The sequence below is a fragment of the Sorex araneus genome, chromosome 2, assembly GCF_027595985.1.
Source record: "Sorex araneus isolate mSorAra2 chromosome 2, mSorAra2.pri, whole genome shotgun sequence".
Taxonomy (NCBI): Eukaryota; Metazoa; Chordata; class Mammalia; order Eulipotyphla; family Soricidae; genus Sorex; species Sorex araneus.
Genome location: NC_073303.1, coordinates 192,913,090 through 192,940,620, shown reverse-complemented (window position 1 = coordinate 192,940,620; position 27,531 = coordinate 192,913,090). Strand labels below are relative to the sequence as shown.

Sequence of the window (27,531 nt, the reverse complement as noted above, 5' to 3'; positions counted from 1 at the left end):
AGTTGAAAGCCATCAAGCCCATCTGATCCTTGTCACTAATGTGGTCCTCCAAGCACCTCCCTGAGTAATCTCTGTGCTCAGAGCCAGGTGATCCCTAAAAACAGATAGGTGTGGCCCAGAAACTAAAAATAAAACAACAACAACATTTCTATATTATGGTTGAAGTGGGCACTAATAATTCTACAGAGAGTCTTATACATTGTAATCACATTGAAATGAAGTATATTTAAGTAGTTTCTATTGACACAGATAGTATTAAAGGGAGGAGGTGCTGGAGAGATACTATAGTGTATAAAGTTCTTGCATTGATCCCTAGAATTCCATATGGTCCCTGAGCCCTGCTAGGAGTGATCCCTGAGTATAAAACTAAGAATAAGTCCTGGGCACCTCTGAGTATGGCTCAAAAGCAAAAACAAAGCAATGTTAAAGGGAAAAATATTTCAAACTTTTCTATAAGAAATAACCTAATGGAGTTGGTATGGCTGAAACACTATTATTAATAGCTTTATAAATTATGGTGCCTACATTGAAAAAACTTAAAGATGTAGCCAGATCCTGAAATGTTAAGATTTATTAACGTTGTAATAAATGCATAATCACTATCATTTTTATTTCCCAGATATGAAGCAATAAATTGACTAAAATTCTAAAAGAAAGTTCTGGATAGAATACTTGGATAACAAGACATTATTGATCACAACCACCACTTTGCAATTGCTTATTTGTGGAGGTGACATCAGTTTCTTAACAGACGTTTTCTGAGAAAAAATAATATAAGTTCAATGTGTACCACAGAAAATCTGTCACCATCTTCTTGGATCTGAGAAGGAAAGGACTGAAACCATTACTCAGTTTGTTTGTTTTTTGAAATCAGATGTCTTCCTAGTATCCTAGCTTAATAGGAAAAAGAGGACATTACAACCTTGCTCCTTGTTTTTTGTTTTTGGGCCACACCTGGCAGTGCTCAGGGGTTACTCCTGGCTCTGCACTCCTGTTGATGCATGGATGACCATATGGGATGCTGGGGATCGATCCCAAATCAACCGAATGCAAGGCAAGCGCCCTCCCTGCTGTATTATCCTCCCAGCCCCCGAACGTTGCTCATTAAAAAAATCCAAAGAGATGCTTCTTTTTATCTCATTCTATGTGTACAAAGATAAGTTGCTTACTTTTATATATCCCATTAGGTAACTTCAGTTAGGGAAGGAAATTAACATTAAACAAGCCAATTATTTTGCCTAGCAGTGCTAGATCTACTCATTAACACATTTAATTACCACAATAAAAACGTGAGAAAGATACTGCTGTTGCCACTTTGCAGTTCTGAGAAGCGAGAAGTGGGGTGGTCTACAGAGAGGAAATTACCTGCCCCAAATCCCTAAGCTCTTAGGTATGAAGCTGAGAGCCATATGCAGGACAGTTGACTGCTGAGGCCCATGCTCCAGTCACCGCATGGGGAACTACATTTCTGTCTATTGTCGCAAGGTCTCTCCCTGGGAATAAAAGGATATTCCTCTTTGCAATCAATTAAACCACACCGTACCTTTACGTCATCTGTAGAACAAACCAAAGTCCCCAGAACATGGTGAAAAATTAAATGAAATTCGGTCCTGAGTCCTTACCCTAGACTGTTAGATGATATCAGGACCAGGGAGATAGATTAAGTGGTAGAACACAAATCTAACAGGCACAAGACTCTTGAGTTCCAACTCTTTCACCTCATGGTACCCAGAGCACCACTGGGGGTGGCCCGGGTGTCCCCAACCACCAGCAGATCTGAGACTAGCTGGGGGAGACCCAGAACCCTCAGTATCACGGGGCAGTGGGGTGAGATCCCTATCAAAATGTTTTTACAGCATTCTTCTAATCGCTAAAAGTTAATTATGATCTTCCATTCATTCTTCACAGCAGAGCCTGGCAAGCTACCCATGGCATATTCGATATGCCAAAAACAGTAACAACTAGTTTCACAATGAAGACATTACTGGTGCCCGCTTGAGCAAATCGATGAACAACGGGATGACAGTGATACAGTGATACATTCATTCTTAGAAGTGGGCATAGAATTAGACCTTTTGTTCATTTGTTTCTGTGTATTCGGTCTAGCCTAGTTCTGCCCAGACATTCTCTCTAATTGGCGTGGAGAATTTAGAAACAGAGTTCAAGGGAAAGAATCAGCACGAGTAGAATCATCGATCACCCCTGGCTGAGACCGATAGCCCACGATGAACATAGAAATAAAGAAATTTAGAAATAAAATAAAATAAAATAAAGAAATTCATAGCCCATAAAGAAATGCTCTTTATCATTTTAACACCTCCCCCCACCAAGTCTCTTGCCCAATATGTTAATAGAGACATCAAGAGAAAATGTTTGTCACTGCTATTCTCGTTCAAGCTTTTTCGGGCTTCTTTGAAAATAGAAGCACCGTGAATTACATGCTCAAACATGCCCACATTGCTGGCAGAGCAAGAGAAAAAATCTTGGAGGTCAAAGAGGGGAGAGTATCAATCAAACAGATACATTAGAGCCATATTTTACAAATAATCAAAGACTAAAGGATTGGAGAGAGAAGAAATGTTTTTGAAGTTGTTCTCGAACCACATTAGGGCAAATTCTGAACCAGAAACAAACAAGCAAAAAAAAATTGTTATCAAAGTAACGTGAGCAGTTGCTCAGTTTAAATACTCCTAGAGGGAAAGGGGTCCCTGTCAGTTATTTGTTGCAGGAGAGAGAACTCAACGGCTGAGTGCAAGTTTTCCATGCAGGGAACCCAGGTTCGATTCCCGGCCCCAAATCTGGCCTTACTGAGTAAATACTCGGAGTGTGTTACCAGGATTTATCTCAAGGGGGTTGCACAGAATGGAATTGGCAATAATCACTTCATCCTTCCCCTCCCCCCCTACATGTTCAAGGCTCCAAGGGAAACTCAAGAATCCGTTCATCTTGGAGCAAATAGTGACAGCCACAAGGCACTTCATAGGCCTTTGTAACCTGTAAGGCTTCCATAGAGGATTATGTGGGTTGGTCAAATTCCCGGAGTCATTACTATGTGATGAAAGCGAGGGAGACTGACTATAAAGACAGCCTGCTCTGGGGGAATAAACGGCTCCTTCCAAACATAGAGCATTTTTATTGCTTGCAGTCCTGAGTCTTTGCTGGCTACTGAATGGCTTCAATTCAAATGCTCAGGTTCAGCATAGAGACAAGAATCGGCTTTGAGTGACTGAGTGATTTTAACACCTGATATCTCAGTGTGCAGCCAGCAGCCCGCAGTGTCACCAGAGTTCCCCCAAGTGGCGCTGGAACTTGGGGTGGGAAGGGAAATCTGATTTTTGATGCAGTTTTTTTATTATTATTATTGTTTTTTGGTACACACCCAGCATTGAACAGGGGTTACTCCTGGCTTTGCACTCAGGAATTACTCCTGGCAGTGCTAGGGTATTAGGGGGACTATATGGGATGCTGGGAATTGAACCCGGGTCAATTATTATTATTATTGCTTTTTTGGGTCACACCCAGCATTGAACAGGGGTTACTCCTGGCTTTGCACTCAGGAATTACTCCTGGCAGTGCTAGGGTGTTAGGGGGACTATATGGGATGCTGGGAATTGAACCCGGGTCAGCCGCATGCAAGGCAAACACCCTACCCGCTATACTATAGCGTCAGCCACTGATGTAGTTTTTGAATTAGCATTCACCTCCCAAGCCTCACCATGGTTTGTTTTATTTGTGGGGTGAAGAGGGATCTCCCAAACAAAGCTCAGGGGGCACCGGGGATACTCTAAAGGATTCTCAGCAAACCCAGACAGGAAGTGCAATTCCCAGCCCTGCCACGCAATGTGACTCAGACCTGGGGTGCTGGGGTTGGACAGGGTTACACCTGTTAGTGTCAGGTGGATAGACATCTAGCGCTAGTGACAAAAGCCAAGGCCTCCCATACACAAGGCTTACACCCCGAGCTCTCTCTTGGGCCTTACCATCTTAGATTTCAGTTCCTCACACCCTAAAAATATAGAAGAAATATAACAGGGCCTGGGCCTAGAGACAGACAACCCAGTTAGTGGTTTGACAACTGGTGATACACATTTATAAGAACCTGAGTCATCTCCATTACCCAACAACCCAGTGGTGCTTTTGGCGGTGACATGGGAAATGTGTTCTCTCTTCCCCATGAAGAAACCAAAGTCCAAGAGTCAGGAACCAATCTTTCAACCGCCTAACTCAGTAAGGACCAACGGAGGTGAAAAAGTCCCACTTGACTTAAGATAATTAAATAAACTCAATTTCTAAGAGATGTCGCATGGAATTAGAAGTTATAAAATTTAAATGGACCTAGCAATGCTTTTATAGAAAAATGATCTGGAATATTGCCAGGGGTGTGATGAATCCTGTGAAAAATGGGCCATCAGCCAACAAGAACCCTTCTTTCTCAAAGGAAAAGAATTTTTCCAATACAACAAAGTAACACTTATGAATTATGTTACCAAAAATGTAGAATTTATGACTCTTGATGGGGAACAAGACTCTAAATCAGCTTTTAATATTTGATTTTCAAGTTTTGTTTATGCCTTACTTGCCCTTAGCTCCCACAGTTATAAAACAACTCTGAGGTGACAGTAAAATTTAAAGGGAGAAACTGGCTGGGGCAACATATGGTTGTTTTAGTACAATTCCACTCCTCACCAACAGCTCGTATATAGTCATTTTGTTAGGAGAAAAACTAATCACGTATATTGAATATGATATACACATGCTGGGCAGAATAGCAGAAAGTTGAGTTATTCTCCAGAATAGAAAGAAAGGATGTTGGGTAAATATGATTGGCTATCATGAAAAGTCAGAAAATCTGGGTCAAAGACCCTCCAGAGAGGAAGATAAAATGGTTGAGAGTGACGGAGGATATGTTACAGGAGAATGGAGCTAATCGTTTGATAAGTGTGTGTTGATCCACATCATCTCTTACCTCCTGAATTTCTGGTATTGCTCCTTAGAGTAGGATTTCCATTAAAGGACTAGGACAGTGCCCTGGATTACGACGGAGGTGAGACTGAGGGTGCCTTTCAGGGATCCTATCATATCAGCGCTGTGCTGGCTTGTGACTAAGACGCCAGCTCACTATAGAGACCCGACCCTTCTAATTGGATCTGGGTGCTGTAAGATGAGCTCTGTGCATTGGGAGCAAAGTTAAAATAGCAGAACCAATACGCAGGGCACCATCTTGGATCATACAGCCTCTCCTTCTGGGCTCTTTCACCACTGCTGATGGTTCTGTATGACTAGAGAAATGACCTCAGGGTACCAGGCATTCCAACTAGTGGGAAAGGTTACTGGGTGTGAAATAATAAGGACCGTCAGGATCTGTTCAAAACTGGGGATGGAGAATTCTCTTAACGATTTTTAAAAATCAACCTTTGTGGGGAGGGGGAAGTGTTGACTATAAAGTCTGTGCACAGGACTTAAGATTCTTGTTAGGCTTAGTTCCACATGACCACAAAGGGAATTTTTCAAGTCACTATCCGACTCCAGGACTGTGTATATAGGAATTTTAGATAAAACCTCTTCCTAAGGCTATCTCTGCCTAGAATGACCACAACTCATCTAAAGAAAATTAAAAATTTCACCATCGAGTGCCTTAAAATGATTGTGTTAAGCTAGGATGCTTGTCATGAATCCATCACGAACTCTTCAACCCAAGTCTTTTCTCTTGTGATTCAAACCAGAAGATTTAGCTACAAGTAATTTTAGCCTCCTAACGTTTTGAGAGAATTGACAGCTGGGTAGAGAAAGGGAGATCAATCTTGGCACAGCTGACAAGTCCCCTCTGCCTAGTGTGCCTCTCAGTCATTAACTTCATTAGGTAGCGGAGATAGCTGCAGTGAAGGGGCACAGTCCTTTCCTCTGGTCCTAGAAATTCTTTGATTCAAGTTCTTGATAGTGTGATGTTGTCACAGATGACCAGACAGGTAGGTGGCCTATTGGAGCTCTAGAAATTTGACAACTTGAAAGTTCCCCACTCTGTCTCCAAGTCAGTATGTCCCGGGTAAACTATTCTACAGCAAATTATATTTTACAAAATTAAAGAGGGAAGAAGAGAGACTCTAGAAGAATCCTTACCTGCAGCTGCTGGTCTAATTCTGGAAAGACCGGAGGAATGAACTCTTCAGGAGGCGTATCATCTAAAAACATGAAAATAAAACAGTTCTTTACTACTCAACTCTTTCTCTACAGAGAGTTGAATTGCTCTTACCATCTTTGGATTTGTGGCCTTAAATCCTTCATACTCAGGGCTTTGGTTATTTTTATCACTTTTTCTGGGAACAAATAGAACACAGAAGAGAATTTTGCTCATTTTTGGTACAAACAGAAGCACAGAGAGCATAGGGGGCAGCGGGTAGGGGGTGGGGTGGCCTGAAATTTGCAAACACATGTCAGAATGCTCGAATGATAAATAGCATTCACTGGTAGAGCTCAAGTGAAGTACTGCTTGTAATTCAGAACTGCTACCTCAGCCAGAAGCAGAAACTGGGAAAGGCAGGAAAGTGTTTTAACAAAGGGCTAAGGAAGTGACCAAAACCTTCTCAGCTGCAAGGAAGAATGTCTTGGTGAGAAAAAGAAACCTTGATGCTTCCCTGGAGCATTCTAGCTCCAGCATGCTTCGGGGGCTTTGCCCCTTGCTCGTCTCCACTTAACAGCCTCTTTCAGGGTGACAGTGGGCAGCAGGCAGCAACCACACGAGGCATTTCTTCCAACACACCAGGCCACACTCCCCACCTATGGCCCAGTCCACCCCCTTGATGCAAGAGGGCCAGAGCTGAGGAAGCATGGTGACTCTGCCTCTGGCATCCTGAATGGGATTGGTCCTAAGAACCTTGCCAATGGTTGAGTTCAACGATGCTGTTCTTAGAAGCATCTAAGGAAACCTAAGAGAGAAATGGATTCTATTTTTATTTTTTTATAGAGGCCACACCCATTGAAGCTCAGTCAGGAGATACAGGCCTAACCATTCAGGGGGGTTATGGTACCACAGTTTGGACTCAGGGTCTGGTCCATGCCAGGCATATGCTCTAGCACTGGAGCCATCTCCCTGATGGATTTTGACTTAATATACCTCAGTCAGAAAGTAGGTAAAGAGATAAGCATGGCAGCATTTCAGTACCATAATGCTAAAAGGAAAGAGAAAGGAAGAGAGTGAGAGAGAGAGAGAGAGAGAGAGAGAGAGAGAAAGAAGAAAATTTTCTGCCACAGAGGCAGGCTGGATGGGAGGTGGCAGATGACTGGTAGGGAAACTGGGGACACTGGTAGTAGGAAATATACATTGGTCAAATATACATTGGTGAAGGAAAAGGTGTTGGAACATTGTATGACTAAAACCCAATCGTGAACAACTTTGTAACTGTATATCTCACAGTGATTCAATGAAAATAATAGTCATAATCATCAACATCATCATCATCATCTCGTTGATCATCAAATTTCTCGAGTGGTCTCAGTAACGTCTCCATTCGTCCTAGCCCTGAGATTTTAGAAACCTCTCTTTACACATCCTTTCCAATGGTGCCACATTGGAGGCTCTTTCAGGGTCAGGGGAATGAGACCCAAAATAATAATTAAAAAAATAGCTGCTACCACAGAATCTCTCATGAGTATACTGCTGCTCTAGCCCTGAAACTAGAACATAACCACCCCTGGCCCCTGAGCTATCTTCTCAACACCAAGACAATGGTTTTCGTATTCTCACTAGCATAATCAAATTTATTTATTAAAACTGTTCTAGCTTAACTAGAGGAAGTGATACAGGATACACACAATGCAGAAGTGTGTGCCCCTTCCTGACTCATAATAGAATACACACTCACACACACACACACACACACACACAGCTCCTGATTTCTAAGGGGGATTACATCTCTTTGAAGCCACCAAAGACACTTGTCAGAGAGGCAATTCAAACAAGAATAGTATTAACCTCTGCCAAACACCTCCAGGGGCACATCACATGAAGCTTCTAATATATTTTAGTCAAGACCAGTTTAATGTTACATCCACTTAGAAGTGGATTAAGACAGTGACAATGCATCACCAAATTTAAACCCATTTGTTCCTTGGCCCATGCCAGACAATGCCGCAGATCCAGTAACACAACTTAGCTTTAGACAGTAAATGGAAAGGGAGAGATTTCCCCAACACTCAGCCTACAAACTGCAGGATGATCTCAGACAGAAACCAGGAGGTCCAATGTCCGAGCCTTTGGAACTATCTCTTCCTACTGAGATTAGTGGTGACAGCTTCTGTCAATTACTGTGGCTTTTTCAGTACACATTGTCATTTGTCAAGAATCAGACAAAAGAAAGGAATATTCCCTTGCTGCCGCTGACCTTTTAGAAATAACTGACATTAAAAAAACCTACACTTTGTAAAAATGTTTATGGTCCAAGATGCATTTAAATTTATTTCAGCAAAGTATGAGTGACTCAGATATCACAATGAATTTAGTTCATTGAGGCTACAATAATTTGGCACAGGCAAAGAAGAACATTTTATACTTTGGCATCTCAAACCTATATAAGCGGCACTCATTAGAAGAAGAAACTATCTCTGCAAAGCAATGATAGTGTATTTTAAAATTCTAGAAGACAGCCAGGAATGGGACTCGAGGCTGCCTGCTCCCTGTGAAATCACTCTTTCCTACTTTATTATAAAAGAAGAAGAAGAAGAAGAAGAAGAAGAAGAAGAAGAAGAAGAAGAAGAAGAAGAAGAAGAAGAAGAAGGAGGAGGAGGAGGAGGAGGAGGAGGAGGAGGAGGAGGAGGAGGAGGAGGAGGAAGAGGAGGAGGAGGAGGAGGAGGAGAAGGAGAAGGAGAAAGAAAAGAAGAAGAAGAATGATAAGAAGAAAAGAAGAAGAAGAAGAAGAAAGAGAAGAAAAAGAAGAAAGAAGAATGAGAAGAAGAAAGAGAAGAAGAAAAGAAGAAGAAGAAAGAGAAGAAAAAGAAGAAGAAAGAAGAAGAAGAAGAAGAAGAAGAAGAAGAAGAAGAAAGAATTATCATTTGCTTTACTCTAGTAAAGTGACAAATACCTGTTAAGACTCAGAATTAATGAAGCTTATTATGAAAACAAACTGTTTTATATACAGTCACGCCATTCGAGGCACATAAATGTGACCACAGTAATAGTTTGACAGATTGAGAGCTTCACATCGGATTTCTTGAGTTGAGGAAGAATCAAATTGATTGACATGGAAATAAACATTTAACAGCCAGTTTTAGAGAGAAAAGCAAAGACTTTTGTTAAAGGACAGATCAAGTTGGATTCATTCCAACAGGAAATGGCAGCAGAAACAAGAAAACCAAAGACAGATGTTGGGTGCCGACCAAGCGTGAGAGCCAGCCCTCTATCTCGCTGCTCTGTGCCATCTGGTTAATCTGGCATCCCGGCCAGCCAGAAATTTCAGGACTTGTGAAGCTGCTTACAAAGCTGCCCCACGCTGATGTGTGGTGTGTTTACTTTTAAACAGTGGCTGCCTTCTTTGACAGACTTTAAAAATAGGCAAATATTCTAAAAGCAGAATGATGAATCATAGGACTGAGCCAAAAGGAAAGAAGGAAATGACTCAGGCAGATGAGTAGCACAGCTGTTCCACAAACATTTGGCCAAATCGTTGTAAAACATTTTGACAGTGAGGCTGGATCAGAGTCCTGAGAGCAATTTGGTTTGTTTAGACAATTCCAGAAGCACAAAATAGGCTATACAGTAGCTATACCAGGGATCCTCTCCCACCAGAAATTTGAATTGTTATTTTTTTTTAAAGACAAGAAGTTGCTAGATGTGTTTACTGTGTGACAAAATCAGAATGCAAGTCCATTTTTGTTAAAATTCATTTATTCACCAAGTATGTATTGAGTACCTGTAATAGGCAAAGCAAGGACAGAGGGGCTATGCTAAATTGAAAACTTACCTTGTCATACTTTTTAATTCATAAGGACATTATTTGTAGGATTCCTTTTCAAAATGGCACTTAGGAGAGCTTAAGGTAATAAGCAAAATGAATCCGAGGGGATTTTTTTTAATGACAGAATAGAAAGGAATCAATTAAGGAGGAATGCTTTTTAGTAAAGAGATAGTCACCGACTATTTTGCGGACATGATGTGACTAAGTCAATGGTACTTAAGATAGAACTTCCTTATTGGTATGCCAACCATTATCACATACCATAGTACATTTCATCTTGGCCTCATCATGCCATCGATTGAGCAGCTGCTGAGTTGTTTTGTGATTATTCTGTTTTCACATGCCCTCAAATTGCCTTCTCTGGGTGCTTGCATGAGTCGGATAAGTGAGTGTTACCAGGTCCCCGCTGTTATTTAGCCATGAGAGTTATGTGGTGAGAATTTTCAGAGAATGCTGCCTCTGGGAGGGGCAAAGAAAGAACCATCCCATGCCACCCTCTCGGGACGTAGGTTCTCGTCTTTCCGTTTTGGTCCTGGGGTTCCCAGACTTTGGTACTGTGTGAGTCAGTAAAACTTCCTGGCAAAGACTGGAAAGTAGGCCTTAGAATGCCCAACTGTTCATTCCTCTAGTAAAACAGATTATAAAACAACTACAAAGTATCTGTAGTAACTCTCTAGGACAAACTATTTTGGCACCAAAATCCTAAAACTAATAATTTTAGCATATAAGATTATTATCCAGATCAGTTGGCTTGTATAGACAAAAGAAAAACTCAAACACTACACACACACACACACACACACACACACACACACACACTTCCATGCCCTTATTTTTTGTTTCATATAAGAGATGACAATCTCTGGCTCTTCATCAGAACCAGACCAGGTCTTCCAAACACTCACTGTTTTAGAAAAGATCTTGACTGGACTTGAGAATTCATTCTGTCCCTGACCCACTGTGTGTCCGTCCTAGACACAACTGGGGTCTGAGCTGGAAAATTTCAATCCTAAGTAGAAAGAGTTTAAGTGCCCACTCAGAGGGAGCTTCAGGGAATGGAGAAGCCCCTCTGGGAGGAGATTTCTGAGCCACAATCCACTCTCCACTAGACCTGGGCAGCGTCCTGGCCAGAATTCCCTCATGCAACAACGTTCTCCGTGCTCACAGCTGGAGCCAAGGGCAGGTATGTGCGCACACCAGAGCCTCACACTGAGGTGGGAACTGATCTTAGTGTCAGGCTCTGGCAATTTGCGATTTTTGGACAGAGTCTCTTGGAGATCTTTTTTTCTTTCTTTCTTTCTTTCTTCCTTTCTTTCTTTCTTTCTTTCTTTCTTTCATTCTTTATTTATTTATTTATTTATTTATTTCTCTCTCTTTTTCTTTTTCTTTCTTTCCTTTTTTCTTTCCTTCTTTCTTTCTTTCTTTCTCTCTCTCTTTCTCTCTTTCTTTCTTTCTTTCTCTCTTTCTTTCTTCTTTCTTTCTTTCCTTCTTTCTTTCTCTCTTTCTCTCTTTCTTTCTTTCTTTCTCTTTCTTTCTTTCTTTCCTTCTTTCTTTCTTTCTCTCTTTCTCTCTTTCTTTCTCTCTCTCTTTCACTTTCTCTCTTTCTTTCTCTCTCTCTTTCACTTTCTCTCTTTCTTTCTCTTTTTCTTTCTTTCTTTCTCTCACTCTTTCTTTCTTTCTTCCTTTCTTTCTTTCTTTCTTTCTTTCTTTCTCTTTCTTCCTTTCTTCCTTTCTTCCTTTTTTCTTTCTTTCTTTCTTTCTTTCTTTCTTTCTTTCTTTCTTTCTTCCTTTCTTCCTTTCTCTCTTTCTTTCTCTCTCTTTCTTCCTTTCTTTCTTTCCTTCTTTCTTTCTTTCTCTCTTTCTTCCTTTCCTCCTTTTCTTTCTCTTTCTCTCTTTCTTTCTCTCTCTTTCTTCCTTTCTTTCTCTCTTTCTTCCTTTCTTTCTCTCTTTCTTTCTTTCTTTCTTTCTTTATTTCTTTCTTTTCTTTCCTCCTTCCTTCCTTCCTCCTTCCTTCCTTCCTCCTTCCTTCCTTCCTTCCTTCCTTTCTTTCTTTCTTTCCTTCTTTCTTTCTCTCTTTCTTTTTTTTCTTTCTTTCCTTCTCTCTTTCCTTCTTTCTCTCTTTCTTTCTTCCTACCTACTGTGCCCCTCTAATTATGTAGCTGGACCTGACCCAAGCATCCTGAAGACATCCTTCAGAGCACCAGACACCAAATGACCTTTGAGGTTAGTGCCTTTGGGCAGTGGTTGTAGAGGCGAGGCTCTTGCAAAACTTTCCCTGGAAATTTTTTGACAGTGAAGACTCCTAAGTACTCAGGACACTGCCAGTGAGTGCAACATTCTGACAGACAGATCCTGGGTTAGAATCCTGAATTCCCCTTTTCATTGATAAATGCAAACAATGAACATCATCTCTTTAAGACACAGTTTCCCACATGGTTATAGAGTTACTTGATTGGGTAGTTGGGTGGTGTATCTGGTGATTGTGCTCCCCTGGTATGGAAAATAAAAGCAAACAAACAGGAGCATCAACCATCACACCAAAAAGTTAACAAATTAAACTACTATTAAAGCAAAAAGACATCCTATTGAATGTAAGAAAATATTTACACGTCACATATCTGACAACAGCCAATAACTAAGATGTATTAAACACTCATAAAACTCAACAGCAAAAAAAATCCCACAAACTCCATCAAAAATAGAGAGAGATATAGAAAGATACATATATATATTTGTGATGAGATGAGCTGAATAGGTATTTTGTTTCTCAAGAATATTTTTAAAAGACACATAACACTAATAGGCATATGGTGCAGAAAGGGCACATCATTCCTTATTACCTGGGAATTGCCAACTACAAAACTGAGTTATTACCTCACCTCAAAACACGAGAATGGACTGCATCAAAAAGATCAGAAACAGCAAGTGCTCGAGATGATGTGGAGAAATGGAAACTTTCATTCACGGCTGGTAAGAATGCTAGCAAGTTTCAGCCTTTATGGAAAAGAGTTTGAGGATATCTCAAAAATATTAAAAATAGAATTATATATCATCAAGCAGTTTCATTCGTAGGAATCTATCGACATAACACAAAAGTACAATTCAAAAAGACGTGTACAATGATATTCATTATAGTTCATTTACATTAGTCAAAATATGGAAACATAAAGTACTATTAACAACAGCCAAAATCTGGAAATAGCCCAAATGTCTAAAACCAGACAACTGTGTTAAAAAAAAACTATGATATATATATATATATATGCAATGGAATGAATACTACTTGACTATAAGAAAAGATGAAGTCTGGTCAGAATGATAGTATGGTTGGTAGCTAACCTGAGTTTGATCTCTAGCACCTCATATGTCCTCCTGCTGCCACCAGGAGTGATCCCTGAGCACAGAACCAGGTGTAAGCTCTGAGCACCACTGGAAGTGACCCAATTCCTCCCACCCCCTCAAAAAATATAAAATCATGCAATTTGCTGTTTTGTGGATGGATATGGAGAATATCAGGTTAAGAGAACTTAGCCCAAGGGAGAGGGAAAAGACACAAAATGATCTCTCTCGTATGTGAAATAAAAAGAAGCATGGTAGGAAATAAACAGATGCACAAGAAAACAGAAACTAAGAACTGGGTTCTATTAGGAAGCTTTACCACAGGGGAGAATGATGGAGGGAGAAAAGGGAGGGAGACATTGGGAAGATGGTGAAGGGAAGTGAACACTCTGGTGGAGGGTGTGGTCCTGAAATTTTTATGCATGAAACTCTACCAATAATAGTTCTTTAAATTACAGTGATTAAAATAAATGTGTAAGAGAGAGAGCGTGCCAAAGAGAAAGATGAGGAGTAACCCCCTCAATTCTCACCATTTTGCAGATGCCTCATACATGAATACAAGTGCACACATACCTCACTTATCTCACCATTATTCCTTTGATGGTGTACCAGAAAAGGAATGAAAGGTAAATTCAATTATAGTAATCACATTGAGAAAATAACCCAAGTGCCTGACCACAGATGAGCAAAAAAAGAAGATGCATATGTGGTATATACATGCAATGGAATACTATGCAGCTGTAAGAAGAGATAAAAGTTTATTTTTTTGCTTCATCTTGAATGTAACTAGAGCAAAATAAGTCATAAAAACAAACAAATACCAAATGCACAGCTGTTCCGTTGTTCATCGATTTGTTCGTGCGGGCACCAGTAACATCTCACAACGGAGTTGTGAGACTTCTTGTCACTGTTTTTGGCATATCAAATATGCCACGGGTAGCTTGTCAGGCTCTGCCGTACAGGTGAGATACTCTCCGTAGCTTGCCGGGCTCTCCGAGAGGGGCGGAGGAATCGAACCCAGGTCGGCTGCGTGCAAGGTAAATGCCCTACCCACTGTGCCATTGCTCCAGCCTAAATACCAAATGATCACATTAATATGTTGCCTATAAAGAAACAAAGCAAGGGAATTGATAATGTCTCAAGAAAATGAACTATTAGACTCTCCCTACAGAATTCAGAGGAGATGTCAGATAATGTGGAAGAGAGAGTCATGGAAGGGTTCTGGCAGTTTGATTAAGAGCATAGTGTAGTAACGTTTTACACCTAAAAGATATACATTTCCATTCTTGTAAACCAGTTACCTCAATAACAAGTCTTTAAATAAATTAAAATTAAGTACCTAGAGGTTTGGGAAAGGGGTTATACTGTAATCTTCTCTGCAAAATAGATGCCATTATGTCTGTTTCAGAAAGCTGACATATGTTTGTAAGCCATTTCGTTTGAAGCACATAGAAACTAATTAGCATAATACCAAACGATTACTATAATTGAATTTACCTTTCATTCCCTTTCTGGTACACTATCAAAGGAATAATGGTGAGACAAGTGAGCTATGTGTGCGTTTGTATTCATGTATGAGCATCTGCAAAATGGTGAGAATTGAGGAGTTGACTTTTCATCTAAATAATCAAAGAAGGGAGGCAAGATGAAGATAACTAATTCTAATTGCTATATCTTCCTCAGGTCAGTTAAGGAAGATTCCTCTGATGAAGCCACCTCCTCAGGGCTTGGACATTTACAAAAGAGTAAATGAAAAGACATTGAAGTTCTCATTTAAGTAGGGCTTCCCTTCTACTTTCCTATCAGCACACTTTCTACATAAAATGTTATTTTAAAAAATCACTCATGCATGAAAGGCCTTTGAGTGTTTTCATTTAAATCTGAATCAAGATTCATATTTTATTTTTACAAATAAAGGATTTTACAAATAAAGGCAGCAACATAGTTGCCAATTCATTTCAGAATATATCAAGAATATTTTTTAAAAACTTCAGTGCTTTGGGGGAGGAGCAGAGTGATAGTAGGGGGGTAGTGTGTTTGTCTTGCATGCGGCCAACCTGAGTTTGATCCCCACCACTCCATATGATTCCCCAAGCACTTCTGGGTGTTATCCCTGCATGCAGAGCCATGAGCAAGCCCTGAGTACCACCAAGTGTGGCCCCCCAAAAATCAAAAGCGATAAACCTTCTACATACCTTGGTTGAAGCCATAGTACAGCGATAGAGTACTTGCTTTGCACAGAGCTGACCCAGGTTTGATTCCTGGCACTCCATATAGGGAACCCCAAGTCCCACCAGGAGTGATCCCTGAGCAAAGAGCCCTGAGTAATCCCTGAACATTGTGAAGTGTGGCCCACAAACAAACCAATTATTATTTTTTGTTTCATATGCATATAGGTATTGATATGGATATAAATAAGTACTAGAATATAGGTGAAGATTTGGTATGATATCAAACACCTTGCCAATTCCTTATGATTAATAACCAACATTTCATACGGACAAGAACTTAAAGTTACCAAGAAAACAGATTCACACATCAAATAGACTGAATGTTATTTATCTTCATGGAGAGTTCTGATTCCATTTAAAGACTGACTGTTTCAAGGGACCAGAGGTATAACCCAGGGGTTAAGGCACTGTTTTGCACACAGGCAGCTTCATTCAATTCCTGACACCACATATGGTCCCCTGATCACAAAGCCAAGAATAGCCCCTGAGCCCCTGAGCACCACGGGGTGTGGACCAAAATCTAAACCAATAAAATAAAGACAATTCTTTTAAAAGTTCTTAGCAATAGTACAGCGGGTAGGGTGTTTGTGTTGCACGCAGCTGACCCGGGTTCAATTCCTCCACCCCTCTCGGAGAGCCCAGCAAGCTACCGAGAGTATCTCACCCATACGGCAGAGCCTGGCAAGCTCCCCGGGGCGTATTCGCCATGCCAAAAACAGTAACAACAAGTCTCACAATGGTGATGTTACTGGTGCCCGCTCGAGCAAATCAATGAGCAACAGGATGACAGTGACAGTGACAGTGATATTTTAAGAAGCACTCATTTAGTCACTGTTATCGTGGCAATCATTTTGTGGAGTTTGTTCATTTATCCTTCTGAAAGAATATTTTGAAATCCTGAAAGAATATTTTGAGCTGAGAGCATGCACACTGGCCAGGAAATATCTGCTTCAAGTGGTCTCCACTGGAGGACCAGAGCAATAGTGCAGTGAGGAGAGTGTTGGCCTTTCACATGGCCTCCCTTCATCTAACGCCCAGCACCACATATGGTTCTCTGAGCCCCATGGTTCCCCGATCCCTACCAGGAATAATCTCTGAGTACAGAGCCAAGAGAGGGTCCTGAGCAGCAACATGTATGACCCTAAAACAAACAAAAAAGAAACCACAAATAAAAGCAAAAGATTTCATTGGAAATATACTTTCTGCTCAGTACATCACAAAACAAATTTTCCTTTCCTATCTTATATAAACATGTCATCTCTCATAATCATTGGAGTATTTCTTCAATTCCAGACACATGCTTTTATTACATGGACTTTATCTCTAAATAGACAGTAAAGTAAAAATAGCCCCCAAGGGCTTACCTATGAATCCCTTACCATGAACACAGTTTGGTTTGAGGAAAGTCTCCTCTCCTAGCCAATAGTTCACACCTTTAATGATTTTATACAGTATAAATAATGACTATATATTATATAGTCATAAAGGTATGCTGTAATGACAACTCCCTACAGAATTATTATCAATATTAAATTTACGGGATATTGCAGGTAAAAAGCACTTTGGTACTCAACTGGCATTCACTGACTTTCTGGGTTTTATAATCTTCAGAAACAGAGTCCAACCAATAAACCCAATTGGTTCTCCAAGAATCTCTAGCATTCCTCAGAATAAGGAACTAAAAATGATGTTGTCTGGGGGTGAGGTGGGGGGGTGATGGGAGGAAAACTGGAGACACTGGCGCCGGGAAAGGTACACTGGTGGAGAAGGATAAGCCTCAATATTCATTCATTTATAATGGGAATGAGATTTTTACAGAGTCTACCAACTGAATAACTCGGTTGACAAAGACACAACTGAAAACGCTAGGGTTCTATGGAGGAAGGAAGAAATAATACTTAGAGTTACCGAAGGGATAAAATGTTTATATTTTTATGTGTTTATGTTTATATGTTTATGTTATGTTCATATGTTATGTTAATGTTTATATTTTATGTTTAAAATGTTTATATTGTCTCCATAACAATACAGTGTCGGAACACTGTATGACTGACACCAACTCATGAACAGCTTTGTAAGGGTCTATATCAGAGTGATTCAAAAATAAATAAATAAATAAATAAATAAATAGGAATTTAAAATGATACATAGTAAAATGTTGATTTGATAGCCTGTGATAATTAAGTTTCTATGAAAATTGGCTCTCAATCAAATGCTCTGTAAATGGTGAAGATATAAGGGATCCCCATCCCAGCCCCACTCTGAAGGGATTTTCCACTGACTGCAGCTACCATAAGTGTGGAGGTATCTTTGAAGGGAGGAATAAGGACCAAAGAGATAGTCCAGGGGGTTAGGCCTTTCCTTGCATGTTGGTGACCCTGATTCAATCCCAGACACTGTGCATTGGCCCCTGAGCACAGAGGTCTGAGCACCCCTGGGTGTGTCCCAAACTCCCTCACACCCAAACTTTTGTAAAAATGACTTTACAAAAATCAAGGAAGAAACAAAGTTGGAATCGAGTGTGACTTGAGAGAGATCAATAAGGCTGCCCAAAGCCCATTTTCCCAAATATCATATTGACCATTCCGGTAGGAGCCCTGACTTTCTCCTGATTCCCAGGGGGTGGAGAAGTGCAAACATACATCCTGAGGGAGAAAGATAAACCTCAATATTCATTCATTTATAATGGGAATGAGATTTTTACAGAGTCTACCAACTAAATAATTCGGTTGACAGAAGAGACAACTGAAAACACTAGGGTCCTATGGAGGAAGGAAAAAAAATAATACTTAGAGTTACCGAAGGGATAAAATGTTTATATTTTTATGTGTTTATGTTCATATATTTATGTTATGTTCATATGTTATGTTTATGTTTACATGTTTATGTTTAAAATGTTTATATTGTCTCCATAAAAGGGGACAATGACAGGATAGACTTGGCCCACATCACCATTTTGCCGGAAGTGCTATTCACATACATGGATATTCACACACAGTTCATGCGAAACACATTTAGCTCCTCCACTGAATTTCTACTGCTACACAAAATAGCCTGATAGGTGAGAAGAATGTGGTATTACCTCAAGGGGACAGCAACAAAAAAAGGTCTATTTTTTTAAATAAAGTTGTATGATTGACTCATGTCCAGACAGGAAATTTCTAGTAACTTGAATTTTTTTTAATTGAATAACCACGTGTAACTTGAATTTTTTTTTCACTTTTTTGGGTCACATCCGGTGATTCTCAGGGTTACTCCTGGCTCATGCACTCAGGAATTACTCCTGGCGATGCTCAGGGAGACATCCAGACTATGTCACCATATGGGATGCTGGGAATTGAACCTGGGTCAGCCGCATGCAAGGCAAATGCCCTACCCATGTGCTATGGCTCCAGACCGTAACTTGAATTTTTTAAAAAGAAAATACTGAAAGCTATCAGTATGTGCTTGATTCTTTCTAAATAAAATTAAGAACAAACAATGTAAGATGTAGATTTGTACAAGAGTATGTCAGATTTTAGGCCTGTAGAATATAAAGAAAAACTCAAGCAATCAATTTGAAACATTCATATCCGTCCAATTTCAAATTCTCCCCATATTTGGAAACAAGTCAGTGATTCTCTAATAACCTAAGAGGTGATATTCCTATTTCCCATCTGTATGTTTACTTTCAGGAAAATTAACTCAATGAAGGTCCCAATTTAGAAATTTAACTCTTTGTAATTTCCAGTTTAGAAGTAATGCCAGACATATTAGTTTATTAAAATACTACAAATCATGTAATTTATAAAGCCACTGTTGATTCTGGAAATAGTTGCCTAATAAAGTAATCTAGAAATAGATGATAAGCTAGAAACGCTGTCTGTATTTAAGAGGATTTTCCCCTTTCGAGGCTACTTCCTATACGTAAGTCCCTGGAGATCCACCGTCTATTTGAAGTGCTGTGGTTCATTCTGTAACAATGGACGATGAGTAACTTTGCTCTGTCAAGGTCAGTCTGTCACCAAGTCCTTTGAACCCTTCCATCACTATACTCTGAAGGCAGCTATCCCATTCCATCTTCTAATCCAGGCTCTCGTCACTTGTCTCTGGACCATTATTAACAGCTTATTTCAGGGGGAAAGGGAAGGTGTTATAGCACATACCTAACATATGCTCTGAGTTCGATATTCAACAGTGCATGGTTCCCTGAGCATGACTGTGATATCCCCTATCAAAGACAAATGTCTCTTCCGCCTTGGCATCTCTCCACAATCCAGACTATGTCACCACACATTTACTGTTTTCTTCATACTCTGCACTCACTTGCCCAAGAACAACTTCTGACCCTCTGTAGCTTCTAGGGAAATTGAAATGCTGTAGAGTTTTTAAGATCAGCTTGGTAACTGGTCTACCACTAGCTAAACAGAAGACTCTACTTCAGTGTCTGACTTAAAATGGGTCTCAGTCAATGGCACTTATTTATCCACCTTTCAAACCTCTGCTCCAATTAACAAGGGGTTTTGCACCTCCTTGAATATATCACGCTTTTCCTGACCAGGGTTTCTCTCATTTTCATTTGAAGAAAAAAGTAAGTATTGTTAAAAGATGTGTACCCACTTTTTGCGCTGGGTACCCAGAAATAGCACCCATCTTTTTCTACAGTGACTTTCAATACCCCACACCAGCCCTCAAGCCCAAATCAAAAAACACATCTTCCCAAAAATCTATTCCCATTTGCTCTGGGAGACAAAGATTTTGCCCCCAATTTTCAAAAAGCCCATAGGGAGATCATACCATTCCTCTCTTATACACCCCATTCATCCTATCAGAGTTCTGGAAGGAGTCAGAGTAACTAAATTCACCGAATAAGTTGAGAATCAAAGACACCCACAATCTATCAACTGGATAATTAGTCCCTGAATTATTGCAGATCAGTTATACTATAATTTTTACCTTGGCATCAGAGTAGATGTGTGAGATATAGGCAAAAAAACACTAAACTGCTAAGTAATTTATTTTCACATATGCTTTAGAATCAGTTATAAATACAGTGACCAGTGGTGTGCTTACCATTTGTGTCAAGAACTATACTAACTATTTTACCTGGATGATTTCATTCTTACAACAGATCTGTGTTTTGACTATGCACATCTTAGGGGAAATTGAAATTTATCAAAGTTGAGTGATTTATCCAAGATGTATAAATAGCAACAGAAAAGGGCTGAGAAACCCACTGAATTCAAAATCCTATGTCATGATAGACACCATTTGGCTCTAAAATTACCTATGTAATTTCAACATAACAGGAATAAATGACACACAACTACTAATCTCACAAGATATGAGCAAATCAGTGCTTGTGAGAAGAGACGTGTCTTTTCCTTAGGGATGGCTATTTATGCCATCAACAATAAATCCACCCAGATGGAATTACTCCTTAAAATTGGACATTAGTTTTTCCCGTTCATTATGAAAATCAAGGATACTTTCCTTTGCTTTCCTCCAGGCCCCACGCACTGGAATCCCGAAGGCATGCCCGGCGTTCCTGGACAGCAGGTGTTGCTCTGTGAGACACACCACGCGCTCCTGACTCAAGAATTTAGAGGGAGTGTCCCCAAGCATCTTTCTGTGCATTCGTACTCTCGTGTACATTCAAAAAATACCGAGTGCTGCCCCTCAGTCTGCACCACTGCTTCAAACATGCAGCCATAGGTTCTTCAAATTTGCATTTTAAAGGAGTGCTCACAGATAATTGTTTTAAGAAAGACTGAGAAGCACCAGATCCCAGTCCTGCTTTAGATGTTCTAGCTAGAAGTCCTTTCTAGAAATGTGGGCACACATTGATCATTTTTTAAAAAATTACCTTAATTGTGGGAAGTCTTTTATACAGTTCCCATCTTTTTGTGGAACTAGAATGTAGGAATTATCTGAAATAAATGAGAACTCCTTTTTGAAGTTATGGTATCAAAAAACTATGGACTTTAAGAGTGACCATTCTTGGGACACTTTCAAGAGAACAGGACAAACCAATTAAACTGAGTGATTAAAAATATGCAAGAATTCCCAAATAGGGTCAAGAGAATGAAAAGGGCAGTAACAAATTAATTACGAATTGCTCATCTTGTACATCAAGAGAATTCTATTCATGCAGCCCAAGAAACAAGATTCACCTTTCCATGCTGTTTTCTGTGCATTCATTAAATTCTGTTAAAAAGGAAAATGAGGAAATGGTACATTTGTCTCAACCAAGACTGTGAGATAATTCCTTGAAATTAACAAGCTTTCTATATTGGACTTTTTTTTCTGTAAGGCTGTTGATTACAATAAGACATGTTCTGCTCCTGTGTGATGAACACAAGAAAGAAAATGGTTTATCTTCATTCCCAGATTTGATGTTTGCCCGTGTCTCTCTTAAGACCTCATCATCCAAGCACTACCCTTTCCTCAAAATTGGACATTTACAAAATGTACACAAAGAGAAGGGATTTTTCTTTCTTCTTCCTAGAGAAACTGGTAGAAAAAAGAAGAGATTTCAGGCAGTCAAATCTAAATACCTGAGTTTAACTCAGAACTCTATAATCTACTATTGGTGTGATCTTTGAATTTTTGAGTTTTGAGTTACAATCTTTGAGTTGTAGAAAATTTTTTTTCTACAACTAGGAGTACCAAAGCCTACATTACTTTAGTGTGTTCAATGTTAGTTTGAAGTTCTCAAATAGTATATGCAAAGATCTTATACAAAATACAAATTCAATTCATGGTAATGTTGGCATGACTGGGTTTGCCTATGGGAAAGTTTTCCCTTGAACGCCATCTTTCAAGGCAACCTGAACTGGGATATAGAACAGTAGGACATAGAAAACATAGGTAAGATTTTACCTCTTTATATCCCAGAGAAAATTCCTCCACTGCAGGCTGCACAGTCCAGGAAACCCAGGAGTAAATATGGTACAACCATAATTATGTGATATAGTAAAGCCTGAATTGGTTGTGTAATACCAGAATTCACAGGACCCGGATTCTTATATTGCATGATTATGGGGAATGAATCTACCTATTTTAATTCTTTTAAAACAGAATAGGGGGGATGGATTTCCCTAAAACAGTGTTCCAGGGACACAGAAGTCTCTCCTAGCAATATTCAGCCTAACAGGTTTAAACATTCAATGCTCATATCAGCTCTATGACGCTTCTTGATCCTGATGGCACTTGGAGGTTACCAGAGCTACACCGGAAGTGTTCAAGGGAACATACCATATTAGGGATCAAACTTGGGGGTCTCTGCCTGCAAGGTCTGAGCTCTAGTTTTTTAAGCCATCTCCCTGGCCCCTCGTCCTTCCTTCTAAAAACATTGTCCTGATCTTTAATTCGTATCTTTTTAAAGCATTTTTCCCTACACAGGCCTCGTAGAAAGCATATCAAAGAGACAGATGAGAGAGTGAGTATACATAGATAGATCTGGTTCTCAAAATACCCACGGTTTAAATGGTAACATAACTGGAGTATGTGATGATGTGGTTTTAGCAGAAGGCATTAGAAGGGAGCTGGGGGGATGGCAGGGAAGAGATCCAGCCCCTCCCTCCCCACTGTGACCTGTCACAGCCTGAGGTCCATCCCAAAGACAGTGTGTTAAGAGGTCATGAAGAGGAGCCTTGATGAAGGGCTGAGAGAAGGGTACCCTTGCCTCAGACCTTACTATTCTGAGAGGGCCTGCCTCACCCATCCCCTTCATCACCCTTGGCTAAAGTCTCTTCACTCAGCCAGAAGTATGGCGCCGAGTGAGCAACCAGCATTTCAAACCTAGGCTTCAGGAAATGCTGTTAGAACAGGAAGGGTGATTTTTGTTTGTTTGTTAGTTTGTTTTGTTGTAGGAATTTTTAAAAAATTGATAATTAACTAAAGAACTGTGATTTACAAGTTCTTGATAGTTAGGTTGTAGCCATACAATATTTTGACACCAATCCCACCACCGGTGTCAATCACCTCCACAATTTTGGCACTGATCCCACAACTACCACTAATAATTCTAAAGTGGAGAAAGGAAAAACCAAGAAGAAATGTTGTAAAATCACTGTGCGGCTAGAGAAGAAGAAGTACCCATAGAGACAGTCTGGAAATAGCTAAAACAAGGCGTGGTGAAAAATCACAAGCCCCATCATTAAGGCCGACCCACAGTGCATTCTTTTTAAGCATCCTGAGTGAGACTGGAGAAGGTGATGGGAAGGAGGCGGCAGGCAGGGAGAGGGCCCTTTCCCGGGAGCAGGTACCTGCAGCATTATCGAGGCTGAAGGCGATGCGTACTGGCTTATCCGCAGGTACCCTGGCCGTGCTGATCATGTGGGCACCTGAGGCTCGGCCTTGCCCTGGGTCTTCCAGCTGTAAGGACAAGAGAGAACCGTCATCCCTTTACCCTGGAATACAGAGTCCTCTGGAAATTCGTGGGCATGTTGGCATGCACTGCTTTCTTATTTTAAAGATACTCAAACCTCCTCTGTTTTTTTTCTGCATGGAAAGTATTCACCTGCAACACTTAAAAACATTTGCTAGCACAGGAGATATATGGCCGACCCAGGTTTAATCCCCAGCATCCCATATGGCCCCCCAAGCACCGCCAGGAGTAATTCCTGAGTGTAAAAACAGGAGCATCCCCTGAGCATTGCTGGGTGTGGACCCCCCAAAAATAAACATTTGCTATGGTTTATACATATATTTTTGCTTTGGAAACACATCTAGAATGAAATAGCAAGGAGTGACATCCCCACCAACCTTACTGCTTTAGTATCCCTTCACACTGACCAGTCTTCAAATTTGACACATATGAAGAAGTTATTTTGAAAAAGTTTTAAGAGGGTGTGTCAGATGGGTTCAGATTAGACCAGTTTTTCATGCAGAAGTCTAAATTGAACCTGGATGATTGATCCACAACTAGTGAAGAATGAGGATCATGTCACCGTTTCAATAATGACACAGCCACAGTTAAATCATGAATGTTACATGCTTCAAGTATATGATTCACTGCCTATGAGCCTATCAAACACTTCTAAGGCTGTATATCTTCACCATGTGTGATACCAGCAAAAACTAAAATAGTGATAGTCTATTCCACCTATTAAATTACTATTTAAGTACTAAACAAAGAATGAAGAGAAAATACCCTAAAGATAAAGAAGGTAGGAGTTGGGCAAAATACATGAATATTACTATGTTATTAAAAAAATAGCCCAAATATATTTCAACCAAGATATCTGACAGCCTGCCTTCGCCGAGACTAGGAAAAATATGGCTGTAACTACATGAATTTGTTGCTTCAACACATATACTTAACTTTTTCATTTTTAGTCATTTCCCTTAAACCTCTACTTTTCTTCTCATGCAGACAGTAAACCAAAACATCCAAATGACATTTTAAGGAAAATGCCTCTAAAAAAATGGCAAGATATAATCTCTCAGCCATTCTTAGTGAGGTTCTGGGAACAGAGCTCACAGAACATTTTTCTCACAGCAAGATCCCTTACTCTTTCCCATAACTTTTCTCCTCTAAAAATAGGGTTTAGAAGCCAAATTTCGAGTTTACAATTATTCACAGAGCCAAAGTGAATGCACAGATCTAAACACACATATGCTCAGATATGCCTCGCCAACACATTCAGCGAATGGAAAGAGAACAGGTATCTGCGAAACACCTAGAGAACTTTGGAGAAAAATCAGCACCCATTCATCACCCAGCTGGGCTCCTACTTTGGCCCCGTCATTAAACATCGCAAAGGGCCAGTCTCGGGTCATTCTCAGTTGGGGAAAAACAACACGAAACACTGGATTTAAGAAAGGGTGTATTCAATCATGGTTCAAAGCTGGACTCAGGCTTTGGGTTTTGTCTTAGCTCTGACATACACGTCTGTGCCATCTGGCGAGAAGTGAGTTTCTTGGTAAGCACCTGTTCCCGGGGAAGAGAACAGATTGGCCCCTGTTGAACAAAACAAACAGTTAAAAAGAGAGAAAGAGAGAGAGAATGAAAGAATGAAAAAAGAGAGAGAGAAAAGAAAGTCCCCCGAGAGACATAGCTAAAAGAAAAGCGACATCGTTGCCCATTGCGCAACCACCAAAGCGTTTCATCCCAACGCCTGAGGATGAGAGTGCTCCTCATGCCCAGACTTTGCTGCCCCAGAATCGTAAAGCCCAAGAGGTGCAAATTCTGCCTCCGGGGCTTTGGAACTAGACCTCTGGTCCGGCTTCCAGCGACACAGCACAGGGAGGGGGGTTCGAATCGATCAGCAACTGCGAGTGACAGCCTCTCCTCTGAGCACAGGGAGGACATCTGTGCGCCTCGAGGAAGGATGCCCATGGGAAGGAGCGCGGCCCCCCGGAGCCCCCAAACCCACTTGCCTTTTCATCACACCGCCTGCGGGGGAAAAAAACGGTCTGCTGGTGCCTCGTCGGACTGTAACAGAGCTTTGGTTAAGTTGCTGGTGTTCCAGCCTGGAGCCCGGGCTTTCGCACCTGTCGCCTTACCTCACTTAGTGGAGTGTCTGCGCTTGTGTAATCCAGGGCCAGCCACTGCCTTGGCCAGTCGCTGCCTTTGTGGAGTGGACGCTTGGGAAGAGCTCGGGCTGCACCTGCTGCATAGCAGCCACTGCCACTCTGAAATGCAACGACAACTGGCAGGCCAGTCCCGCTGCTACCTGCTTCCCCACCCCGCCCCCCCACGCACACACCCCCACCCCAGACCCCGGCGTCCCACGGGGCCTCCCTGTTCCGCTTCTTCTCGCAACCCCTCTCTCCCTTCCCTTCCCCTCTCCGGCAGCCAGGATGGTGTCATGCTTCTAGAAAAAGCCGGAGCAAACGCAAACCCTCCTCCTGTCACAGGCATTGATAAACAGCGCGTTGTGGAGAGTCCAAATGTTTTAATTCATTAGTCCTGGCAAACCTAAAATACAAACAGACTTGCTTCACAGGACAGGAATGTCTTCAGCGTGACCCAATGGGTGTCTGTGTCTATTCCAGCAAACTGGCAAAGATAGCATGACTCCAGTCAGCAAAAATGCCGGCCTCTCCAATCAGCGAGGCAAGACCCTGCCAAGTTGGACAGGCCCAGGGGCTGACTTTGAGATGATCGCGGTGATGATCCCGGTTAAGAACGTGGAGTTTGAGGTTGAGCCACTGATGGGCTTGACGACTTGATCCCATCTACAACTGCTATTGACTGTGAAAGGATTCAGTGGGACGTGGGATTAAAGCATTAGGCTCATTCTACCTTTTCAACTGCTATAAACCCGAAGGTCGGTAGTCCTTTAAAAACAGTTGGGACCAGGACTTGCACATAAAAATAATTCTAGGTAAATGTTTTAAGAAGATGCAAGGGGCTAAGAGATGGTCCAGGGGCAAAGATACTTTCCTTGCAGGCGGTCCAACCTGGTTCAATTTCATAGGTCCACCACGCACTGCCTGGAGTAACTGCTGAGCACAGAAGCAGGAGTAAGCCCTGAGCTCAACCAGGTGTAGCCCAAAAACAAAAGGAAAAGAGGTAAAAAGAAAATGCAAAGACAAATCATAGCCTTGGAGAAAATCTTCACAAATTATTTACTTTGATAACACCAAATCCCCCAAAGAATTCTTAAAGCTCCCCCAAAGGAAACAAATAATTCCATGTGAAAATGGACAATCTTAACAGGTAACCTCACTAAAGAAGACATTCATATGGCAAGCAGTTGTATGAAAAGAGGCTGAACTTCATACATTTTTAGTTACACAGTTAAAACAACAATGAGATATCACTGCATCACTATGAAGATGACCAAAATCCATAAGATGAATAGCACCAAACACCACTGTGGATGAAAAATGGTGCAACCACTTTAGATGTGCTTATTTTTTGGTTTCTTAAAAAAAGGGACATACTCTTACCATATCGCCCATCAATTACACTCCTTAATATTTACCCAAAGATGTTGAAAAAACACGTTCACAAAAATATTTCTTTGTGAACATGGGTATTTCTAGCAGTTTTATTTATAATTGTCATAATTTGGAAAGTA

General features: G+C 40.8%; 1 protein-coding gene across 1 annotated transcript in view; it reads right to left on the bottom strand.

Annotated features, from left to right (window-relative positions):
* MAP3K7CL (MAP3K7 C-terminal like) overlaps positions 1 to 26,130 on the bottom strand; it is an 81,823-nt gene extending 55,693 nt beyond the window's left edge. The window contains exons 1-3 of the mRNA XM_004618977.2: positions 26,009 to 26,130; positions 23,767 to 23,875; positions 6,118 to 6,179 (exon numbers count right to left, since the gene is read on the bottom strand). Coding sequence (XP_004619034.1) covers positions 6,118 to 6,179; positions 23,767 to 23,836 — 132 coding nt within the window. The 5' untranslated portion in view covers positions 23,837 to 23,875; positions 26,009 to 26,130. The remainder of the gene's footprint in view (positions 1 to 6,117; positions 6,180 to 23,766; positions 23,876 to 26,008) is intronic.
* Between the last annotated feature and the right edge of the window lie 1,401 nt (positions 26,131 to 27,531).